General features: G+C 36.6%; 1 protein-coding gene across 4 annotated transcripts in view; it reads right to left on the bottom strand.

Moving 5' to 3' along the window:
• The window catches only part of PPFIA2 (PTPRF interacting protein alpha 2), a 501565-nt gene that overhangs the window by 378850 nt on the left and 98010 nt on the right, over positions 1 to 24705 (bottom strand). For all 4 annotated transcript variants that reach the window (XM_040234485.1, XM_040234487.1, XM_040234486.1 and 1 more), the window contains exon 3: positions 23217 to 23270. In XM_040234485.1, coding sequence (XP_040090419.1) covers positions 23217 to 23270 — 54 coding nt within the window. The remainder of the gene's footprint in view (positions 1 to 23216; positions 23271 to 24705) is intronic.

The raw sequence follows: 24705 nt of genomic DNA, 5'->3' as shown, positions 1-24705 counted from the left end.
AAATAAGATTCAAAATTTTATATTATTTGTTCACCTCACTTATCAGTATAAGCCAGAGATTATCCAGTAACTTCTATTTGATTCTTCCTCTCAAGGCCAGCTTCCAAGGTGATGACTCAAAATTGCGTTACATTGCTAGTGCTACTGAAGGCTACAAGAGGCTCAGAATCTTAATTAGTTATTAAAGGAATATGAAAAATCCTCACATAGCAGTGAAATGTGGGTTTAATTTTACAGATGAGAAAACCGCTACTCTGTGAGAATAAGTAGCTGGTCTAAAATCCAAACACTCATTAAAGTGATAAAATTTGGGATTAAACCCTAGGATCATTTCTTAAGACTTTATTTCTATCTCCTATAATCACGGTATTTCATAAATATTCCCTCTCAAAAAGAGAGAATATTTAGTTTCCCTCAGTGAAACTAACATCTAATATTGCATTTTAAAGAAAGCATCCCCTTGAGATTAATTTCAAAGAGGAGTTTCCAGTTAGAGTTTTGACCAGACAAGAGAGAACCAGTGATCCTTGCTCCACTTCCGCCATGAACAAGACATGACCACCATGGAAAGGCTGTCTTTCTGAATCCTGACACCCTTAACTGTAAAGTAAAGGTATACAGTCAAACAGTCTGTGAGGTCAATTCTAGTTCTATAGTATATAAACATAAAAACTGACTGTAAAAGATCAGTTCTACCATACAGATGATCCAAAGTTTCAATTGGGTATAGGTTTGTGCCCACCTTTTTTTCAATTGGATTTTATAAATAAACATTTTAAAGTTTACTATTTGAACTGGCTATGAAATTAAAAATAGGATACTACTGAAATTTATTGCTCATAGAAGCTATCAAAAGCAATGTGAATTAGATTTGTGGATTTACAAAAATGTCATTAGCAATTTGTTTCAGAATTCCTTATCCCATCGTAAATAGTAAAAAGTAGCATAAGGACTAAAAACACAGAAGTGGCAGAGACTACTCTGACTGTATTGCTAAGGAAAATTCTCAAAATGATAGACTGCTGCTGCTGCTAAGTCGCTTCAGTCGTGTCCGACTCTGTGCAACCCCATAGATGGCAGCCCACCAGGCTCCTCCATCCCTGGGATTCTCCAAGCAAGAACACTGGAGTGGGTTGCCATTTCCTTCTCCAGTGCATGAAAGTGAAAAGTGAAAGTGAAGTCGCTCAGTCTTGTCTGACTCTTAGCAACCCCATGGACTGCAGCCCACCAGGCTCCTCCGTCCATGGGATTTTCCAGGAATGAGTACTGGAGTGGGTTGCCATTGCCTTCTGACAGTCCTAAATGTTGAATCATTTGACTTATGAATCCCTTGTTTATACACAAATAAATCTGTTATAGTCACTATAGCAGGGGATAGAACTTAGTTCGCTACTTACCTCTACTTCTATAACATTGACAAACATTCATAAATTTTCCAGCAGGAAGCTTCTTATTTAAGGTCCTGTATTGCATATTTTGGTGTTTTCATGGTAACTTAAAGGGTAAAGAACTGGCTTGCGGTGCAGGAGGCCTGGATTCCATCCCTGACTCAGGAAGATCCCTTGGAGAAGAGAATGGCTACCCACTCCAGTATTCTTGCCTGGAGAATTCTACGGAGAGAAGAGCCTGGCGAGTTACAGTCCACTGGGTCCCAAAGAGTTGGAAATGACTGAGCAACTAACACACACACAAAAATTTGCATATTTTCCTTTAATTTTCTTCAGTCTTGGCTTGGACTTCTCTCTATACTTTCTCCCTAAACGACCTTACCTATTCACATGTCTTTCAGTATTATTTACATACTGGAGTCCCTGAAATTTAAATCGCAATGCATACCAAAAAAACCCTCACCTATGTCAAGCTAAAAAACATCCTTCTTTCTCACTCCTCCCCAATTTTTATCTCCCTTGTGTTCTCTGTTTTGGTAATTTCATGAACATGTATCCATTAGCTCAGCTCAAATCTTAGGAAGGGAGTTTTAATTTTTACTCAACATGTATTTACAATCCATCAGTAAGTCATCAGTTCTAACGTCAAAGTATATCTCAGCCTGCTTTACTTCTCTGTTGCCATGACTCTACACCAAACTCCCACCATCTCAACCTGGACTTCCATGGTATCCTATCCCCTTACCAGGTTCTTCTTGCTTTAATTCTTATCCTATTCTACTCAGTTTTTAAGAACATCCAGCATATTATTTTGGCACATAAGTTTTAAGTAATTTTCTCTCTGAGAGTTGGACCATAAAGAAAACTGAATGCCGAAGAACTAATGCTTTTGAACTGTGGTGTTGGAGAAGACTCTTGAGAGTCCATTGGGCTGCAAGGTGATCAAACTAGTCAAATCCTAAAGGAAACCAGTCCTGAATATTCATTGGAAGGACTGATGCTGAAGCTGAAGCTCCAATACTTTGGTCACCTGATGGGAAGCGCTAATTCATTGGAAAAGAAGCCTGATGCTTGGAAAGACTGAAGGTAAGAGGGAAAGGGGATGACAGAGGATCAGATGGTTGGATGGCATCACCGACTCAATGGACCTGAGTTTGAGCAAACTCCAGGAGAAGATAAAGGATGGGGAAGGCTGGTGTGCTGCAGTCCACAGGGTCACAAAGAGTAGGATATGACTGAGTGACTGACCAACAGTGACTTCCTATAGCACTTGAAATAAACTCCTGTAAGACCCAACGTGACCGTGCTATTGCCTCTTATCCCAACCAAATGCAATAACTCCAAGCAAATGTACTTTGTTGTTAACTTACTAAGCTTTTGTCATTCTTAATCCCTGCCTTAGTTTCCCAAGGGTGCTATAATAAATTACCAAAAGCTGGTAGCTTCAAATGACAGAAATGAATAGTTCTGGGTGCCAGAAGGCTGAAATCAAATTATCGGGCAGCTTTGGTTCTTTCTGGAAATTTTGAAGGACAATCTAGTCCATGATTCTCTCCTAGTTGCTGGTGATTGTTGGCAGTCCTTATCAGTCTTTGATTTATAGGTGCTGAATTCCAAACCCTGTCTCCATTTTTACAAGTCATTTTCCTTTGTGTCTTTCTATGTGCTCTCCTCTTCTCATATGGGAACTAACGACTGGATTTAAAGCCCACTTTATATCCAGGATGTTTTCACCTCAAAATTCTAAGCTGTATCTATAAAGACTATACTTCCAAATAAGGTCACATTCCAAGATGTTGTGTAAACATGAATTAGAAGGGGACATTGTTTAACCCACTACACTCCTTGGGTTATTACATCTGCCCAAATACTCATCAACTACTCTTCTTTACTGAAGTCACTTCCTCAGAGAAAACGTCCTTGACTCATCTTCCATTCTGGTGTTTCCTTCACAACACCAGCCAAACATCTATATCAACACTATATTTAAATGTAGCATATAAAATACATACATATATATGGACATACATATATATATATATACATACACACACACACTAAATGTATAAATATAAGAGAAGACATACAGTAACATGTGTATATAAATGTGTACATAAATATTTAAAATTTGTCTCCCTGATATACCATGATATCATTCCTTATGCATTGCTTCATTTAATTAGCCAACGTTTTAAGTTAATATATCATGTTTTGCTTCAAGCTTTTTTGGCCTTATATCACAGACAAATCTAAAGCTGGCCTCCATGTTCATTCCTTCCATAAAACCCTCTTTTTGAGCAACTGCAGGGGGTTGACAAAAGGGATGAATATGGGGGACACCACTGAGCATTACAGTGGGCCTGCGATTTGCTTCTAATTAAATAAAATATGGATATATATTCATGTCTATATATGTGTATGCATGTACATATAATAATATCACTTAGCCCACAACTTGATTGTAACCAGTTAAAACCCTCAACAGAGGAGTCACCTAAACTATTCTCAGACTCCTGACCCACAAACTGAGATAAGATGTGTGTTTTTTTGAGCCTATTGTGTGTGTTTAGTTGCTAAGTCGTGTCCAACTCTTTTGCTACCCCATGGACTGTAGCCTGCTAGGCTCCTCTGTCCATAGACTTCTACAGGCCAGAACTCTGGAGTGGGCTGCCATTTCTTCTCCAGGGGATCTTCCTGACAACAGGGATCAAATGCACACATCCTGCACTGCTAGGTAGATTCTGTACCACTGAGCCACCAGGGAAGCCCCTTTAATTCTACTAGATTGTATCAATTCATTATATAGCAATAGGAAACTGATATACCTCATAAAACAACTTGAGAAGTGCTCTTCTTTTGGAACTTTAATAGTATAATTCCTTTCTTAAATGATTACATAATTCACAGGTGAAGCCATCTTGTCCTGGATTTCTCTTTGTGAGATTTTTTTTTAATTGAAGATTCCATTACTTTCATACAAAGCATTTGTATTTTTTATTTCTTGGGTTAACATTGTTAAGATGTGCTTGCTTAGGAATTTTCTCATTTCATCTACAGCTTTAAATGCACCCACATAAACTGTGTTTAAACTTCCATTATTTTAAATTTTACCAACCCACCAGGGAATAATCAGTTAATTCTTTTAAAAAAATGTTTTGCTTTGCTTATACTCTATATTAAATATTTCTACTTTATTAATTTTTGTTGCTAGCTTCATTTTCACCTTCTTTCTCTATACCCTAGGTTTTATTTGCTGTTTTTATTTCTAGTTTCTTGAGATAATACTTGGATCATTGATTTGGGGCCTTAATCTTTTCTAATTTATATTAATGATATAAATATGTCTTTAAGTGGCACTAACTTCATATTAAGATTTTTCAGTATGTAGTAGTCCAGTATCACTGAATTCAACATTTTTTTTCTTATTTTTACTTTGAATTTTCTTATCATGAGTTAATTAGAAATATTCAGCATACTTTCCAAAAACTTATATGCTTTCTATTTATCACTTTTAATTTCATTTTTATATTAATTTCTAGTTGAATTCTGATATTATAAAAGAACATATTTTGTATGATTTCATGTCTTCAAAATTTTTTGAACTTTCTGTAAGACACATGTTTTTTCAGAGAAGGCAATGGCACCCCACTCCAGTCCTCTTGCCTGAAAAATCCCATGGATGGAGGAGCCTGGTGGGCTGCAGTCCATGGGATCACTAGGATTCAGACATGACTGAACGACTTCACTTTCACTTTTCATTTTCATGCATTGGAGAAGGCAATGGCCACCCACTCCAGTGTTCTTGCCTGGAGAATCCCAGGGTCGGCGGAGCCTGGTGGGCTGCCATCTATGGGGTTGCACAGAGTCGGACACGACTGAAGCGACTTAGCAGCAGCAACAGCCTATCATTTTGAGAATTTTCCTTAATAATACAGTCAGAGTAGTCTCTGCCACTTCTGTGTTTTTAGTCCTTATGCTACTTTTTACTATTTACGATGGGATAAGGAATTCTGAAACAAATTGCTAATGACATTTTTGTAAATCCACAAATCTAATTCACATTGCTTTTGATAGCTTCTATGAGCAAATAGATGGGGAAACCGTGGAAACAGTGTCAGACTTCATTCAGAAGTGACTTAGCAGCAGCAGCATATTTGTTCAGTTTGGGGAAATTTACATTACTGAGGAAAAGTTTATCACATTGCTCAAATTATCATTATCTTTACAGTTTTTATCTTCTTGTTCAGTCAGGTATTGAAAGAATTATTGAAATGTTCCACCATGACAGAGGACATTTTATTTTCCTTTTATTTCTGCTAACTTTTTTTGCATATATTTTATGTGTTTGTTACCATGTACATAAACATTTAAAATTTCTATCTATCTGGTATACCATTTTTTTAAATATTTGTTTCTCTTTTTATATTTAGTATTTCTTTATAAAAGACTATACTTCCTGGTATTAATGTAGTTATACCTGCTTTATTTTGTTACCTAGTTTTCTATGGTATGCCTTTTCTATCATTTTGGTTTCAACCTTCATTTCCATATTTTAGAATGCTTTTACAAACTACATATAGTTTAAAAATTTTTTTCTGACAATCTTTATTTCACATTGACTATTTTTCACTTATATTTAATGTTATTACTTACATACATTTACTTAAAAGTTAGAATAATGGTCTTATTTGTAATGTCAAAGTTTAATGAATTATCTGGCCTTTTAGAGAATGGTCATATGAATTTAAAGAAACTTAGTCTTTCTAGATATGAATACTCAAATTTTTAATTCTTTTTTTTGCAAAAAATGTTGTTCATAGAAGAAAAAATAGTCAGTTGCGGATTACTCATTTTAATCTATGATGAAGAAAAGGATAAATAGGAGAAAAATTAGCATTACCCCAAAAGTTTCCACCATATTCCAATAAGAATATAAAATGTTCCTATGAGTAAAACAAAAGAATATCTGGAGAATGTATTAGGTAGCCAAAAGATAATTTTGCAAATTTCAGGGAAGCTTGATGAATGTTTTTGACCAAATATTAAATTTTTACTATTATAACTCTTCTATTTTTTCCTATGAAGTGAAAGTTGCTCAGTTGTGTCCGACTCTGTGAGCCCAAGGACTATAAAGTCCATGAAATTCTTCAGGCCAGAATACTGGAACGGGTAGCCTTTCCCTTCCTCAGGGGATCTTCCCAACCCAGGGATGCAACCCAGGTCTCCCAAGTTTTGGGCAGATTCTTTACCAGCTGAGCCACAAGGGAAGCCCAGAAATAGTGGAGTGGGTAACCTATCCCTTCTCCAGCAGACGTTCCTGACCCAGGAATGGAACGGGGGTCTCCTGCATTGCAGGCAGATTCTTTACCAGCTGAGCTATCAGGGAAGTCCATTCCCCCGCCCCCCATAATACTTATAACTTTATAATTATATGTCAATACCTTCAAATATCTTTACAAAAACAATTTAATAGCCTATCATAACATCTCTGAGGCAGATTTCTACTATGTGGTGTTCTTAACACAACACATATTTTATTTGAAAAGTAAGAATTCTATATAATATTAAGTTTATTATGAACATAAAATCAGATTCCTTTTTAAAGTGCCTTTGGTGGTTACAACTGCTAAGTGAAAAATAAGCATATGCATGTAATTTCAGCATTTACATTTTGCTTATTCATGTTTCCCTGAGTGTTCATTTGAAAAAGACAGTCTTTACTGGGAAGTAGCTAGAGTAAGTTGCTTTCCTTCCAGATGAATATTCTTTCATGTAGAGGCACAAGTTCCTAGACAGGACCAGAGGACAAGGAAGCCTTATGCTGCCTCTTCTGGAAGCCCAGTGAGGAAAAAGGGGAGCCACGGAGTTTGCAGTTTCTAACCCTGCTAAGTTTTGATGAATACTAATGGTAGGAATATTGTCACTCTGCTTATTTAACTTGTACGCAGAGTACATCATGAGAAATGCTGGACTGGAAGAAGCACAAGCTGGAATCAAGATTGCCGGGAGAAATATCAATAATTTCAGATATGCAGATAACACCACCCTTATGGCAGAAAGTGAAGAGGAACTAAAGAGCTTCTTGATGAAAGTGAAAGAGGAGAGTGAAAAAGTTGGCCTAAAGCTCAACATTCAGAAAACAAAGATCATGGCATCTGGTCCCATCACTTCATGGGAAATAGATGGGGAAACAGTGGAAACAGTGACAGACTTTATTTTGGGGGGGCTCCAAAATCACTGCAGATGGTAACTGCAGCCATGAAATTAAAAGATTCTTACTCCTTGGAAAGAAAGTTATGACCAACCTAGATAGCATATTCAAAAGCAGAGACATTACTTTGCCAACAAATGTCCGTCTAGTCGAGGCTATGGTTTTCCTGTGGTCATGTATGGATGTGAGAGTTGGACTGTGAAGAAAGCTGGGCACCGAAGAATTGATGCTTTTGAACTGTTGTGTTGGAGAAGACTCTTGAGAGTCCCTTGGACTGCAAGGAGATCCCACCACTCCATTCTAAAGGAGATCAGTCCTGGGTGTTCATTGGAAGGACTGATGTTGAAGCTGAAACTCCAGTACTTTGGCCACCTCATGCGAAGAGTTGACTTATTGGAAAAGACCCTGACACCGGGAGGGATTGGGGGCAGGAGGAGAAGGGGACGACAGAGGATGAGATGGCTGGATGGCATCACCGACTCGATGGACATGAGTTTGGGTAAACTCCTGGAGTTGGTGATGGACAGGGAGGCCTGGCATGCTGATTCATGGGGTTGCAAAGAGTCAGACACGACTGAGCAAATGAACTGAACTGAACTGAATGGTAGAAAAGGGCAAATCCTCAGAAAACGACCTCATTTCTCATTTAGCCAGAGGAGGTGGAGTATCACCTCATTGGGATCCCTGGGAAAGCAGCAGCAGCAGACCTAAATCTGTGCAAATCCTATTGTCTCAGGTTATCTGGAATGGCCCACCATACCTCCTTTTAAGAAAGCCAGCTGTGTGCAATCATGGGCTTCCCTGATAGCTCAGTTGGTAAAGAATCCACCTGTAATGCAGGAGACCCCAATTTGATTCCTGGGTTGAGAAGATCCCCTGAAGAAGGGAAAGGCAACCCACTCCAGTATTCTGGCCTGGAGAATTCCATGGACTATAGTCCATGAGGTCACAAAGAGTCAGACATGACCTAGTGACTTTCACTTTCACTGTTTGCAGTCATGACTCTTCTATTAGAGAATAGCCAAACAACCCTTGGCCCAAAGCCTAATCTCGTTGAGGCTGAACAGGTGTTCAGCCATTAAGCTGCACAGGCACATGGAGGGTGTCTGGGGTTTCCTAAAAAATAAAAACATATATACTTTAAAAATACCCCAGACCCCTTAAATCTTATATTCTAAGCTTCAGTAATTACATTTAAACTGATATACTGTATATAAGTTGCATTTTATGAGTTCTATGAGTTGCTGAAGTCTTTAGAATTGAACTATTTTTGGATACAAGAGAAAGACAGACTCTTAATTCCTTCCATCCAAAATAAAGGTTTTAATTAAATGCAAATTAGATCTTCAAGATTTGGTTCAACATTTACCTCTCAAAATAAGTCTTACAAAAAATAAAAATAAAATCCCCCCAAACACACTCACCATGGTTCTTTCCATTTAAAAGAAAAGCAATTATTTATCTATGTACCATTTTTATACTTATCAATCATGTTTTAAAAAGAAACAACTGCTAACCAGTTAAAGTACAAAACTCTATAGAGCTTAATTGGTATCTTTCATTTCTTCTCAAGTGCCCAGAATAGTATTACACACATAATAGGCATTACAAATATGTTTCCTAAATAAAACTTTATTTTTATTTTATATTTTTCACATTTTAATGAGCAGTTACATGTATAAAGCTGTATTCATCTATCTGTCTTTTCAGATAAACATCCTAAATTATAAGCATCTTTGATCAAGAATAAAAATAGTTCCATTTTATTATGTTGGATAAGAACAGTCTAATTAGAAACCAGCCCCTTGTTTAGTCAAGAAACTAAAAAATGATCCCATTTTTTATAGGGTGAAATATATATTAAAATGTATATATATATTGATATGTATGTATATACACACTTATATGCATATATAAATATACACATATATAAATAAATTCATGTATAATAAAAATAAAGAGAAAGAGAAAAGCAACTAGGAAAATAACATAATATATGTATAATATCTATAATTGAAATTATATTACTATTTTTGACAGAATTATTATATAGCTTTTAAGGAACAAAGATAAGTAAATGAAAATGATTCATATTAAGCTTTATATGATCAGAAAACTGAATATATATTAATATATAGTTTAATGTTTTATTAACAAAATAATATATCTTTGCAATAATGCAAGTTCCTAATTTATTTTACTATGTTCTTTTTCATTAACATATTGCTTTTGCCTCATATATCATATTGCCCTCTTTTGCCTAAATTTCAAGTACTATATTTTTATTTTTATAGATTGATTAGAAATTAATAGTAAGTTACATGACCCTTATTTCTAATAAGTTGTTTTATTACTCTCAGCTTCTCATAAAGCTTCACCTGTAATAGAAAAACCATTTCTAAAATGTCTCTTATCCTATTAAAACACCAGTGAAGCACTATTCTGAGAGATCTCAAAAAAATGCCTCCACATTCAGTGTTATTCTAATGCAACCTTTGGATGTTAGTCTATAATTCATATCTTTTTTGCTCCCTTTCATATTTAAGAAATTCAAATTTTTGAATACAGGAAACCATGTTCAAAGGTACCCTCTAATTCATTAGTGTTGAAATACATATATTTAAATTGGTCTAATAAATAAAGCACTAATAAACAGGAAAATACCTAACATGTAAATCTTCTGGTATCATTTACACTAAGCATTACATTTCTCTCATGATAAAATCCCTGCATATGAACTTTCATTATTGTTGCTACATATTTATGACACTAATAGCTTAAGTACCTATTTTGACTAGCTAAAATATTAATAAATTAAATAATTAAAATGGAGTTATTGACTCCTTTCTTTCCTATCCCTTATCCATATTTGCACAGAGGACGCAAACATCTGATTCAGTTGTTATGTGTATCTCCAAACTCTAAGGGATACACACTATTTTTTTTTCCCCTTGCCTTGTCCCATGGAATTGCCTGCTGATGTAGCTGCTGAATAAATATCCAAACAGAGATAGCACTGCTTCCTTGCATGAGTCATTGCTCTGGGTCCATTCTCATTTGGCTTAGGAGAAGCACACTCTTCTCTTCATCATGAGAGTTAAAACTCTGCATCAATTCTTACCAGGTGAAATTCTGCTAAGTCCCGTCTGGTCACCACTTAGAGAGGCTAAAGTTGGTGATTCACAGTAATAGTACTGACATTACTGCAATTACTAATTAACAAGTCTGTGGTGAATATGGTCTTCCTGGTGGCTCAGTGGTAAAGAAACTGCCTACAAAGCAGGAGACCCGGGTTACATCCGTGGGTCAGGAAAATCTGGAGAAAGAAATGGCAACCTACTCCAGCATTCTTGCCTGGGAAACCCTATGGACAGAGGAACCTGGTGGGCTACAGTCTATGGGGTCACGAAGAGTCGGACATGACTTAGTGACTGAGCACGCATATGTGGTGAGTATGTCTAGCACTACTCCATACAATGTGGAGATACTTACCACCAAGGATACTACGCTCTGAGGCCCTAAGTATAACTTTAAACCAACAATGAAAGTTCCATTTCTTTTCTTTTACTCTCTTATTTATTGAAATTTTTCAATAACTGGTTCACATTAATTCAGTCTGAAGACCTACTAGATTCTTCTTCATTCATTTGTTCATTGGAGTGTATAGTTACAAACCAGACAGAAATTTCTGCTTTCAAAGGGATTATATTTAGTGATATTAAATGAGACAAATAAGATATTCAGTATCCAAATGGATCCTTATGCTTTGGCATTGCTATTGTTTCCCAATGGTCAATATTTGAAGTTACCCTTGAGCCCTAGTCCCCTTCTCCTCCTGCCCCCAATCCATCCCAGCATCAGGGTCTTTTCCAATGAGTCAACTCTTCACACGAGGTGGCCAAAGTACTGGAGTTTCAGATAAACATCAGTCCTTCCAGTGAACACCCAGGACTAATCTCCTTTAGGATGGACTGGTGGGATCTCCTTGCAGTCCAAGGGACTCTCAAGAGTCTTCTCCAACACCACAGTTCAAAACCATCAATTCTTCAGGGCTCAGCTTTCTTCACAGTCCAACTCTCACATCCATACATGACCACAGGAAAAACCATAGCCTTGACTAGATGGACCTTTGTTGGCAAAGTAATGTCTCTGCTTTTGAATATACTATCTAGGTTGGTCATAACTTTCCTTCCAAGGAGTAAGCGTCTTTTAATTTAATGGCTGCAGTCACCATCTGCAGTGATTTTGGAGCCCCCCAAAATAAAGTCTGACACTGTTTCTACTGTTTCCCCATCTATTTCCCATGAAGTGATGGGACCAGATGCCATGATCTTTGTTTTCTGAATGTTGAGCTTTAAGCCAACTTTTTCACTCTCCCCTTTCACTTTCATCAAGAGGCTTTTTAGTTCCTCTTCACTTTCTGCCATAAGGGTGGTGTCATCTGCATATCTGAGGTTATTGATATTTCTCCCAGTAAGAAAACAAACAACAAGCACATAAAAGCAGAGAAAAGAATCAGAAAGTGAGGGAGTAGGCCTAGCAGGTATCTGTGGAAACATCACAGTAAGCAGAAGGAATAATGGCAACAGCATGCCCTTGTAAAGGGCTAGAAAATTGTTAGTGCCATCAAAGTGGAATAAACTACAGAAAGGAAGCTATGACTTGAGTTCCTAGAGACATCGTAAGGAAAGAAGTCATGAAGGGTCTTAGAAACCACTCCATGGGCTTTGGAGATTTTATTTTGATGGGAAGCCAACAATGATTTAAGCCCTAATGTGACACGAGTTGACATATTCTAAGAAATTTATCCTGCTTGGTTAGCTGAGAAAGGATAATGAGAAAGTATGGTGATTCAGACCAGGGCAATAATTTCATAGGGGTGGTGAAAATTGGTTAAATTATGAATAAATTATGAAGACAAAACCTACAGGATGACTCTAAGGTTTTGACTTTTGGAAATAGTGGTATGAAATAGACATTAATTTTTAGGGGTAAAATGCAGATTTGTGGAAACTGGCAGAGAAGACCAGAAGCTCAGTTTTTAATCCATTATGCTTTAAATTTCTATTGGATATAAAAATAAGTATGTCAAATATTTAGTTGGATTATACAAGTCTGAAGTTCAGGGAAGTGATCAGTCTAGAGATGTAAATTACTCAATTATCAGTGTCTAGATGGCACTTAAACTGTAAAATAGGTCAGGATTATCAAGGGAGTAAATATGAGTAAAAAAGATTGCAGGGTCCACATAAATAATCCATCAAACTGGCTTCTCAGTTCCATGATGTCATCAGTTCCAGTGAACATCATGTCCTCTATACTTCATCTATCCATGACCACAACCTGGATCTTACCAGCGCCTGGGAATGTTTTGGTCTTATAATGCTTAAATCAAGCATCCTACTCTCTTGTAACATCTTACACTTACTGTACTGGTTTTTCAACTGATTGAGAACATTTCCTATATTCACTGCAATTCTTACTCAGCTTAGACTGTATGATATTCTTGCTAATGTTTTCAATTATCTTGCTTCATTGGTCTTCCACAGTAATTGCCTGTCAGAACAACAACCTGAAATCAAAATGACTGCAGGCATTCCCCTGTCCCATACTTGAGCTACAGAGCACTGTTGAAGCAAAAGCAAACACAGCTTTATTTACATATTTATAACCAGTACAAATTCACTACCTACAACAAGTAGACCCTAACACTTTCCACTAATCTATCTATGGTTTGCATAGTTCTTCTGCAATCCATAAAGGCTAAATCTATCTTCTCTATGTTCTTGAGCTATCTTAACTTATCATCTCCCCACCACTGTCAGCTAATTAGCTCTTTTTTATTTTGTGGGGAAAATAGAAGCCATTCAATGGAAACTATCTCAGCTTTATAAGAGCCCCCCCCCAAAATATTTGCATCAGTTTCCATAATTTTTTCTACCCTTATTTCACATTTGAACTGATATTGCTCTTTCTATATAACATGCCCTGGAGTCCATCTTATTCTGCTTCATCCAGTGACCTGTTAATTTCTCTTGCCTCAGTAAATTGTTTTAACTCTCTATGAGCTTTCCATAGGTTTCAACACACTCAAATTTTCTCTGCTTGAAACAATTTCTCAAGCTCACCTCTAATGGTGGCTATTATTTCTTTTCACTTCCTTCATAATTAAACTCTTGGCAATTATTCCCTTAACAGCAGAATCCAATTCTTATCTTCCTATTGTTCAGTTCAGTTCACTCACTCAGTTGTGTTCAACTCTTTACGACCTCATGAACCGCAGCATGCCAGGCCTCCCTGTCCATCACCAACACCTGGAGTTCACTCAAACTCATGTGCATCGAATCAGTGATGCCATTCAGCCATCTCATCCTCTGTCGTCCCCTTCTCCTCCTGCCCTCAATGTTTCCCAGCATCAGGGTCTTTTCAAATGAGTCAGCAATTTGCATCAGAAGGCCAAAGTACTGGAGTTTCAGCTTTAGCATCATTTGTTCCAAAGAAATCCCAGGACTGATCTCCTTTAGGATGGACTGGTTGAATCCCCTTGCAGTCCAAAGGACTCTCAAGAGTCTTCTCCAACACCACAGTTCAAAAGCATCTCTAATTTGGTGCTCAGCTTTCTTTATAAGTCCAACTCTCACATTCATACATGACCACTGGAAAAACCATAGCCTTGACTAGATGGACCTTAGTTGGCAAAGTGATGTCTCTGCTTTTGAATATACTATCTAGGTTGCTCATAACTTTTCTTCCAAGGAGTAAGCATCTTTTAATTTCATGGCTGCAATCACCATCTGCAGTGATTTTGGAGCCCCCCAAAATAAAGTCTGACACTGTTTCCACTGTTTCCTCATCTATTTCTGATGAAGTGATGGAACCAGATGCCATGATCTTCATTTTCTGAATGTTGAGCTTTCAGCCAACTTTTTCACTCTCCTCTTTTACATTCATCAAGAGGCTTTTAAGTTCCTCTTCACTTGCTGCCATAAGAGTGGTGTCATCTGCATATCTGAGGTTATTGATATTTCTTCCGGCAATCTTGATTCCAGCTTGTGCTTCTTCCAGCCCAGCATTTCTCATGATGTACTCTGCATAGAAGTTAAATAAGCAGGGTGACAATATACAGCCTTGATGTACTCCTTTTCCTATTTGGAACCAGTCTGTTGTTCCATGTTCAGTTCTAACTGTTGCTTCCTGACCTGCATACAGATTTCTCAAGAGGCAGGTCAGGTGGTCTGGTATTCCCATCTCTTTCAGAATTTTCCACAGTATATTGTGATCCACACAGTCAAAGGCTTTGGCATAGTCAATCAAGCAGAAATAGATGTTTTTCTGGAACTCTTTTGCTTTTTCCATGATCCAGCGGATCTTGGCAATTTGATCTCTGATTCCTCTGACTTTTCTAAAACCAGCTTGAACATTAGGAAGTTCATGGTTCACGTATTGCTGAAGCCTGGCTTGGAGAATTTAGGGCATTACTTTACTAGTGTGTGAGATGACTGCAATTATGCGGTATTTTGAGCATTCTTTGGCATGCCTTTCTTTGGGATTAGAATGAAAACTGACCTTTTCCAGTCCTGTGGCCACTGCTGAGTTTTCCAAATTTGTTGGCATATTGAGTGCAGCACTTTCACAGCATCATCTTTCAGGATTTGAAACAGCTCAATTGGAATTCCATCACCTCCACTAGCTTTGATCGTAGCGATGCTTTCCAAGGCCCACTTGACTTCACATTCCAGGATGTCTGGCTCTAGATTAGCGATCATACCATCGTGATTATCCAGGTCATGAAGATCTTTTTTGTACAGTTCTTCTGTATTTTCTTGCCATCTCTTCTTAATATCTTCTGCTTCTGTTAGGTCCATACCATTTCTGTCCTTTATTGAGCCTATCTTTGCATGAAATATTCCTTTGGTATCTCTAATTTTCTTGAAGAGATCTCTAGTCTTTCCCATTCTCTTGTTTTCCTCTATTTCTTTGCACTGATCACTGAGGAAGGCTTTCTTACTTCTCCTTGTTATTCTTTGGAACTCTACATTGAGATGCTTATATCTTTCCTTTTCTCATTTGCTTTTCGCTTCTCTTCTTTTCACAGCTATTTGTAAGGCCTCCTCAGACACCCGTATTGCTTTTTTGCATTTCTTTTTCTTGGGGATGGTCTTGATCTCTTTCTCCTGTAGAATGTCATGAATCTCCATCCATAGTTCATCAGGCACTCTGTCTATCAGATCTAGTCCCTTAAATCTATTTCTCACTTCCACTCTATAATTATAAGGGATTTGATTTAAGTCATAACTGAATGGTCCAATGGTTTTCCCTACTTTGTTCAATTTCAGTCTGAATTTGGCAATAAGCAGTTCATGATGTGAGCCACAGTCAGCTCCTGGTCTTGTTTTTGCTGACTGTATAGAGCTTCTCCATCTTTGGCTGCAAAGAATATAATCAATCTGGTTTCAGTGTTGACCATCTAGTGATGTCCATGCGTAGCATATTCTCTTGTGTTGTTGGAAGAGGGTGTTTGCTATGACCAGTGCATTATCTTGGCAAAACTCTATTAGCCTCTGCCTTGCTTAATTCTGTACTCCAAAGCCAAATTTGCCTGTTCCTCCAGGTGTTTCCTGACTTCCTACTTTTGCATTCCAGTCCCCTATAATGCAGAGGACATCTTTTTTGTTTGTTAGTTCTAAAAGGTCTTGTAAGTCTTCATAGAACTGTTCAAGTTCAGCTTCTTCAGGATTACTGGTCAGGGCATAGACTTGGATTACTGTGATATTGAATGGTTTGCCTTGGAAATGAATTAAATTCTACTTGAATTACTCCACTACAATTACTCTCATCTAGAACAGCTTTTGGGCTCCCCTGGTGTCTCAGGAGTAAAGAATCCACCTGCCAATGCAGGAGAAAGAGATCTGATTCCTGGGTCAGGAAGATCCCCTAGAAAAGGATATGGCAACCCACTTTAGTATTCTTGCTTGGGAAATCCTATGGACAGTGGGGCCTGGTGACTACAGACTATGGGGTTGGACAAGAAGAGAAGAAGAGTTGGACAAGATTTAGCAACTAAGTAGCAGACCACCCTTTATCCTCTTGTTGCTAAATTCCAATGGGGCACTGTGTTCTTGAAGTCTCTATATCATGAATCTGCTAAAAATCCTTTTCACCATCCTCTTGTGACCTTGGCATGTATAACTGCACATTTTTCTGGCATTCTTTCCTTGTAATCATCCTTGTTTTTTTTTTTTCTTTTTTGAAGCATACTCTTCCTCTTACCTTTACCTTTCCTCTGACCTTTAAATACTTTTCTTACTCAGGGCTTTATTCTGAATTCTCTTATCTTCTCATTAAGAATGCATTTTTTAAGTACTGATGAACCTATCTGCAAGGAAGGATGATGATATAGATGGAGAGAACATACTTGTGGACACAGTGGGGGAAGGAGAGGGTTGGACTTGAGAAAGAAGCATTGACATATATACACTACCATGTGGAAAACAGACAACTCTTGAGAAGGGGCTATAACACAGGGAGCCCAGCCTGACACTCCGTGGGGCGGGGGAGGGGAGGGAGGCTCAAGATGGAGGAGACAAATATATTATTATGACTGATTTGAATTGCTGTATGCTAGAAACCAACACATCATTGTAAAGCAATTTTCCTCCAATTAAAAATAAATTTAAAAAAAGAGGAATTTTGGTTATTAGTTCAAAAAAAAAAAAAAAAGAATACATTTTTTGGAGAGATTTCATCAGCTCCAATAGTGTCAACTATTTCACATGTTCTATTCTATTCTAACTATTCTAAACGTTCAAATCAATGATTATAAATAATATCTGACCTTTAAATTCCAAAATCATTCATATATTCCCAACTCTGACACCTCAATTTGATGTATCAAAAACTGAACTCAGTATCCCCTCTCCAGAAACACTCCACCCATTAGGATTCTTGTCTCTACGTATGGTACCTTTACTCACTAAATTGCCAAATTAGAAAGTTCAAAATCAGCCTGAACTTTTCAATAAGTTTTATTCTCCTCCCTCCAAACAACCACCTATTCCTGTGTGTTCATCAAGTCCTTAATAGCTCATGAATCAGTTTATTCCCCTCCATTCTCACTGTCACTTGATAGGCTCAAACTAAAAATTTAATGTTTTAACAAAATAAAATGTTGACTTTTCCCTGAGATATTGCCAAAAAGTCACCATGATGATTTTTATCATCTGTCCTTGGGATGACTGTAAGAGCCTCTTTAAATGGTTTTCTTGCTTCAGCTTTTCTCTAAATCTCTCTTCACTAGAGCCAGAAAAATGTTTCTAAAGGATAGAGCTGATTAAGTGACTCTCCTATTTAAAGACTTTAACGGGTCCTCATGTTCTTTAGTACAGAGCTCAATGTTTTTCCATGGAATTGCTTCCTCTTGCCCTGTGTTATCTTTTACCTTCTATCTTATCACCACCTACCATCCTCCAGCTTATTTCATACGCTAGCCACTCTATTCTCTAATTTTTCACTTACACATATAATATTTCCTTATTTAAAATTCCACTCTTGACTTTTTCCAGTTGGCAAGCTTCAACTTATTCTGCAATTAGACTTTGTTTTCTTTTATTTGCCTTCTTTGATCTTCCAGCCACCTCTTACTCGCAACTTGGATTACATGACCGTCTTACTTACTTTCATTTCAACCTGTACTTACATTGTAATTATTTTACCAACTTGTCTCTTTAACTATATTATAAGATGCTGAAAAAAGAAACTGTGAATTGCTTCCCACAGTATTTCCAAAATCTAAGTAAACATCTAGCACACAGCATACACTCAAATATACACTGAATTCTGACTAAACAAATAGGACAATGAAAGTAAGTAATAAAGCAGTAATGTTCAAGGTGAAAGAAATTAAATTAGATCACAATTCAAACTCACATTTTGCATTGCCTTATCTTTTGAAGCAAGTGATTAGAACATTGGTATTTTTTGAATAATCAAATTAAAATCAGTTTGGAGACTTTAAAATTTTAATGCTATTTACAATTTGAAATATATATAACCTGATCTAAACAGCACCCTCAGGAAAATGAATTGGTTTTAAGTTCTGTGGCATATTTACTCAAATTGCTAAGAACCATCAGGAAGACCATTAAAAAGAGAACAGAAAGTACAAAAATATGGAATGTACAATTCTGGTTCCACAGTGGGAAAAACATTAATACAGCTGGAGAATGTTCAGGACAGTGTGCATATCAAGTGAAGGACACAGATTAGATGGATAGTCACTTATTCACCATACTGTACAAATAAAGAGAAGCAGTAGTGTTTGAATAAAGGAAGCTTAGAAAAATTAAACACTAAATTGTGTAGGAAGCAAATTTATAGATTTTATTATGCCAAGGTAACAAATAGAAAGAAACTGAGGGATGAGCTGAATAGCCCCAGTAGCACTGTTGTTGTAAGTCCTGGGTGAGGCAATGATGTGGACTTAATTCAAACACTGATCATAGCACTCTGAACTATCAGGACACTTTGACATTTGACCAGTGTGCTCAGAAATTTGTTTCATATGGTCTATCTAGGGTTTCTCTCACATTATTCCTTATTAGATTTTGTCCATATTAACTCTTAAAAATAATCAGAAATGGTAAGAAAGGGAATAGCTGGTTTATATCAGCATATAAATAGTAAGAATATTTCTTAAACCAAATGACAAAAAGAAACTCCTCTCATTGTGTACATTAGTCTGCTTAGCTCTGTATCACTGAACTGAACTTTTGTAGCCAAGGCTTAGCTACTAAATCCCCCCTGAGACCTAGACGTAGCGAGCAGTGTGGGGCAAATCTGGCTTTTGGGCCAACGGTTGGCCAAAACCTCTCCATCATTGGCTCATGGGCTCAGAACAAGACAGAGATCTGTCAGACTGCTGATTCCTCATGGTCCTGCATAGCCACAGCTCTCCAGATATAAGGTTCAGCTGGTGTAGCAGTTGAACTGTTCATGCTTTGTACCTGCTTTTCAGCATCAAAATCCCCCCGGCCATCAGGAACCGAGTTGTTTAGACCTTACCCTGGCCTTCCTATCGGCTGGCTTGACGGCCTGACAACTTGATAATGTGAGACATCCCTGACATCGAACATTTCACAAGTTTTTCACCTTTAATAATGCTAATATTTAAAATTGAAAACACTATGGTGAAATGGTGTATTTAAAAAGCACTAATTTAATAATGACATTTTAATGATCTATTTTTCTTCCCTTTATTTTATATCGGTGTGTCACTCAGTCATGTCTGACTGGGAGGAGGAAATGCCAACCCACTCCAGTTTTCTTGCCTGGAGAATCCCGTGGACAGAGGAGCCTGGTGGGCTGCTGTCCATGGGGTCGCACAGAGTTGGACACGACTGAAGCAACTTAGCAGCAGCAGCAGCAGCAGCAGCGCGTCTGACTCTTTGCAACCCCATGGACTGTAGCCTGCCAGGCTCCTCTATCCATGGAAATCTCCAGGCAAGAATACGGGAGTGGGTTGCCATTCCCTTCTCCAGGGGATCTTCCTGACCGAGGGATTGAACTTGGGTCTCCTACATTGCAGGCAGATTCTTTACCATCTGAGCTATAACGGAAGCCCCAAGAATCCAGGACTTGGTAGTCATTCCCTTCTTCAGGAGATCTTCCTGACCCAGGGATCAAACCTGGCTCTCCCATGTTGCAGGCAGATTTAATACTGTTAAAAAGTTTACTTATGTCTCTATGTGAATATATGCAATGTGCTAACACTAGAGGTTAATCTGTGGTCTAATTTTTGTGAATGAAAAATATATGCAGAATATAAAATATCATTGATACAATTTTTCAAAGATAATTTTAAGTTAACATGATAGGCAATGTTTTTCTCAATGATAGAAGACATTTTGTTTAAGAATTGTGTGGTTTAGAAAAATCTGTAAGTTCTATATGAAGCAACAATGGTTGTCCAGTTTATTAATTTAAAACCATACTTCCCAAAATTCTTTTCAGAAGAAAACCATCATAAAACATCTTGAATTGTCCCCTGAAAATAATGAATGAGCCAGTCTCCTTTTCATTATTAGAATTACAACTGAGACTACTGGAATTTTCAAAATACCTCCTTAACATTTAGAGTTAAAAATAACAATGCAAACTAAATTCCTAGATTTACACAAATTTATTCTTACCAGATATGCAAATGTATAAACACATTTGCAAATTTGACAAAAATTTATATATATGCTTGCTATCTGAAAAAATGTAACATTCTCTTTTTTAATGCTTCAGAAATAATATTTATATCTATTCACAGAAAATTTTTCAAGCTTTAAATACACTCATACTTAAAGATGTATCTGGTATTTCTATTACACTGGTAAAGCTATTACTCCACAGCTATGCATTCCTGTGAGAGACCATTCATTCAATATTTTATATTACTCTGTTCAATGAGCAAAAATTATAAGACCTTGAATTTCTTACCAATGAAAATTTCAATACAGAATGGCTTTAGTAATATACTGTAAACATTTATTAAAAATATATAACTTTAGAAATGGATAGTGAATAATAGTATTTAGATAATCTATTATAAAGACCCTTTTTAAAGAATGAAAAAAAGTAATATGAAACATCAAATGCACTTAGGTTATGTATGATTTAATCTGACTTTCAGTTTTCTAATCTAGGTGCAAAAACAGTATCTTAATTCAAAGTCTTAAATGACTGAAGCAACTGTAGACATTATTACCATTTCACCTTCATATCTGGACTACTTTTATAAGCTATATAGAATATTAAAAAGTGATTTTATTACATAGCTCTTGGTAATATGCTTTGGATATCTCTTTAACAATGGGAAACAGTAAATATGTGTACACTGTTAACACCCTGCATTGTCTAAGCTCTTAAATACTCTGACATTTGTGTGATGAATTTCCACTCTACAAAATGTTATAAAATAAACACATCTTTATGGTAGGAGATGCCAAGAGAGAACCTCTATCCTTATGACAGTATAAATTATGTCCAAAGAAAAGACAAACAAGTGTAGTATAAAACACAGACACATATTCACTTCACTTTAGCTCTTAGAAATGAAGTAGGCTAAGTTTGCCTTCAGGTCATCAACTTTCCTTTCTGAGACCTTTTGGCTACAGTCGCTTTTAATAACAAGGCTTTAATGCTGACTCAATCTTCCATGGTTTGAAATCTGCCTTCTTGAAAGGATGTGATTAACTTATTTTAACATGAAAATAGCAGGTAAGAGTTTTATGGCCACATGTAGAAGAGAGGTATTTTGTTTATTTGTGAACAAGAGACAAATCCTCTTAAAACCAACTTATCTCTAATTGCAGAATTCTTTCAGGAATCAGTGAACAATGAGGGGAGGTATTTTAAAGGGAATGGACTTATCTTTCTAATAAAAGGGGAATGCGATGCACAAACACAGTGCAAAACAGCAGGGTGAAATTACATCACATAAGCAGTGACCTGTACTACTTGCATATAGGACTGGCCAAAAATCCTGTCAAAATATACTTGCTGGGCTGACTTACATTTCATCTTTTCTTATGCTTCAGTATAATAGGTTCAGGGACTAAATATAAGCAGCTATCTGAAGAAAACACATTTTTCTTTCTGCATAAAATCAGACAATGGAACTAAAAGGACAGGAATAGACTAAACACGTTGTGTAGCCTACTTTAGGAGGAATTTGATAAAGATTAGACAGCATCATGAGATTTATGACAGTAAGGCAGGAGAGAAAAAGCTACAGTTAGTTTTCTTTAACACTTCAGTGATTTCTAAATTTAATTATGGACTTCAGGTAGATGCCTAGATGAAGTATAGCTAAAAATTGATAACACAGTATTCTGTTTCACATTAAACCTCACAGAGCTAAGAGAAAAGGAAGCAGTGATAAAAAAAAAAATTTATACTTTGGCTATCTGTTGAAATACACTGAATTTTATCATTTGAGATAGTGCCATGAACTTATGTTTGTGCCTGAAGCGTGAAATCACAGGAATGTTAGTTTACTGAATGTTTTCTGAGATCAGACATCACAGAAAAGACTACGGTATTCCAATACCAGACTATCAATCTTTTGTTATTATCTAAAAATAATAATCTTCTAAAATTTTCACGTGTTTCCTGCATAAAGTAGGAAAGAAACTGATATCAAGAATCAACACTGTGAAAAAATTGGCCTGAAAAAAAATTTTTTTCCCTTCAGTAACAAGAAAGTATATTGCAACCAAAATCATACACTTATTTGAAACAATAAACTCTCAAGTTCCAAAATGTTTTAACTTTTGTTGTAGCGCATTAGTAGGATGTAAGGTGTTTATACATTCTGATGAAGCTTTCGTTCTTATTTTTAGAGTCAATATAGGGATGAATTTTATGAATTATTAAAACTTTTTAAAAGACCAAATGACACCTCAAAGCAAGTTCACATTTTTATATTAGTTATTGCAATAGCTATAGAGTTTGTAAAGAACCTATTCCAAAAAGTTACCTGTACAACTACTTATATACAAGTAATCCTGATTATCTGCTATGTACATAATTCAATTTGTCAATAGTGAAATTTAATGAAGAATCTAACTTACCGGTGGATCAGCCCCCTTAGAACCAGTCAGCCCTCCTGTTAGGGATTCGATATCCTGAAAAGGGGAGAGGTGTTGATTGTAAAATGCCACTGAACAGCATGGAGAATTTCCCAGTCCCACAGTGTAATATATTTTTTAGCTACAAAATGAGGGCACTCAACTACATTTTTGTTTTGTCTTGAGATAATTTTGCCTATGGTAAAGCTATGCCAATTGTTGTTATCTAAAGATCTAGATATTTTCTGTACAATCTGTAAATAGAAAAAAAAATACAAACATTAATTATTCTTGAAATATGCAAAGAAAATGGCCCTAGGTTAGAAAGCAGATGTTTCCTTCTCTAAGAAGCTGAAGTGAGGGTGGAACTGAATAAAGAAAATGGAATGAAATTGCAATTTAACACATTATTTGCAAGAATATTGAACCTATGGAAAAATGCTCAAACTACAAAAAAAAATCTAATTATCTACAGTTCACTCAATTACTATACATGTTCAGTTGCTAAGTCATGGCTGACTCTTGGCAACCCCAAGGACTACAGCTCACCAGGCTCCTCTGTCCATGTGATTTTTCCAGGCAAGAATACTGGAGTGGGTAGCCATTTCCTTCTCCAATTACTACATATAGAGGATGAAAATTTAAACAGATCTGGATAGATTAGCTATTCTTCCACAAGGATTGATTTCTAATCTTAAATTGGTAGACACAGTAGATCATGCCTGAGTAAAAATTACAATTGACAAAGATACCACAAATGAAGAAACGGGTGATGCTGTGACAGACTAGAAAGCAAGTGCCCTGTTTTAGGGACAACTGCACCTCTTTGTTATCAGTTGTATGGCTTTGGTTCCAGGGTTACTAATCATGATCTTTTCAAAAGAAGATAGAATTGTAGATTTTTAAGTAAAATCTCTTGGGATGTTAATGTTTGCAGCTTTTAATTTTTAAATCAGCCCGCCTCTGCTCCCAAATAAAAAAAAGAAAGAAAACAAACAGTCTGCACAGAGGTAGCAGAAAGAAGTTTAGGATTACATAAACAAATCACACTTTTTGCTAAAATGTTTCTTTCTTGAGACCCTGGTCACTTCTTATCTGTTTGTATCTAGTTGAATGCATAGGTTTGAGGAATCTGGGGAAGTTTAGTTGCAGCTAGAAATCGGAAATGAAAGAAAGGCAACTGAGTAAAGACAGAAGGCAGAGAAATTTAAATATCTATGATCAGAGAATCAGTCAAACACCTGGATATTATTAAGAATGCTTCTAATTCTCACAGTCTTGAAAAAATTAATCAGCGAGAGAATTCTGAAGATGCATGGAAAAGGCAATGTGAGTCAAAATTTTTAACATGCTAAATGAAAGCAAATTCTGAATTCATGGCTCTAAAGAGAGTACAGATGTATTATTTTACTCTTCTAATTAAAAAACAATTGTTGAGCTTATATTCTACTTTGAGTGTAAGTTGAGACAGTGTCCTACTTGCACAGAAACC

Source organism: Oryx dammah, unplaced genomic scaffold (genome assembly GCF_014754425.2).
Source record: "Oryx dammah isolate SB20612 unplaced genomic scaffold, SCBI_Odam_1.1 HiC_scaffold_29, whole genome shotgun sequence".
Classification (NCBI taxonomy): Eukaryota; Metazoa; Chordata; class Mammalia; order Artiodactyla; family Bovidae; genus Oryx; species Oryx dammah.
Note: the sequence above shows the minus strand (reverse complement) of the source record. Positions and strands in the feature narration are given on the sequence as shown.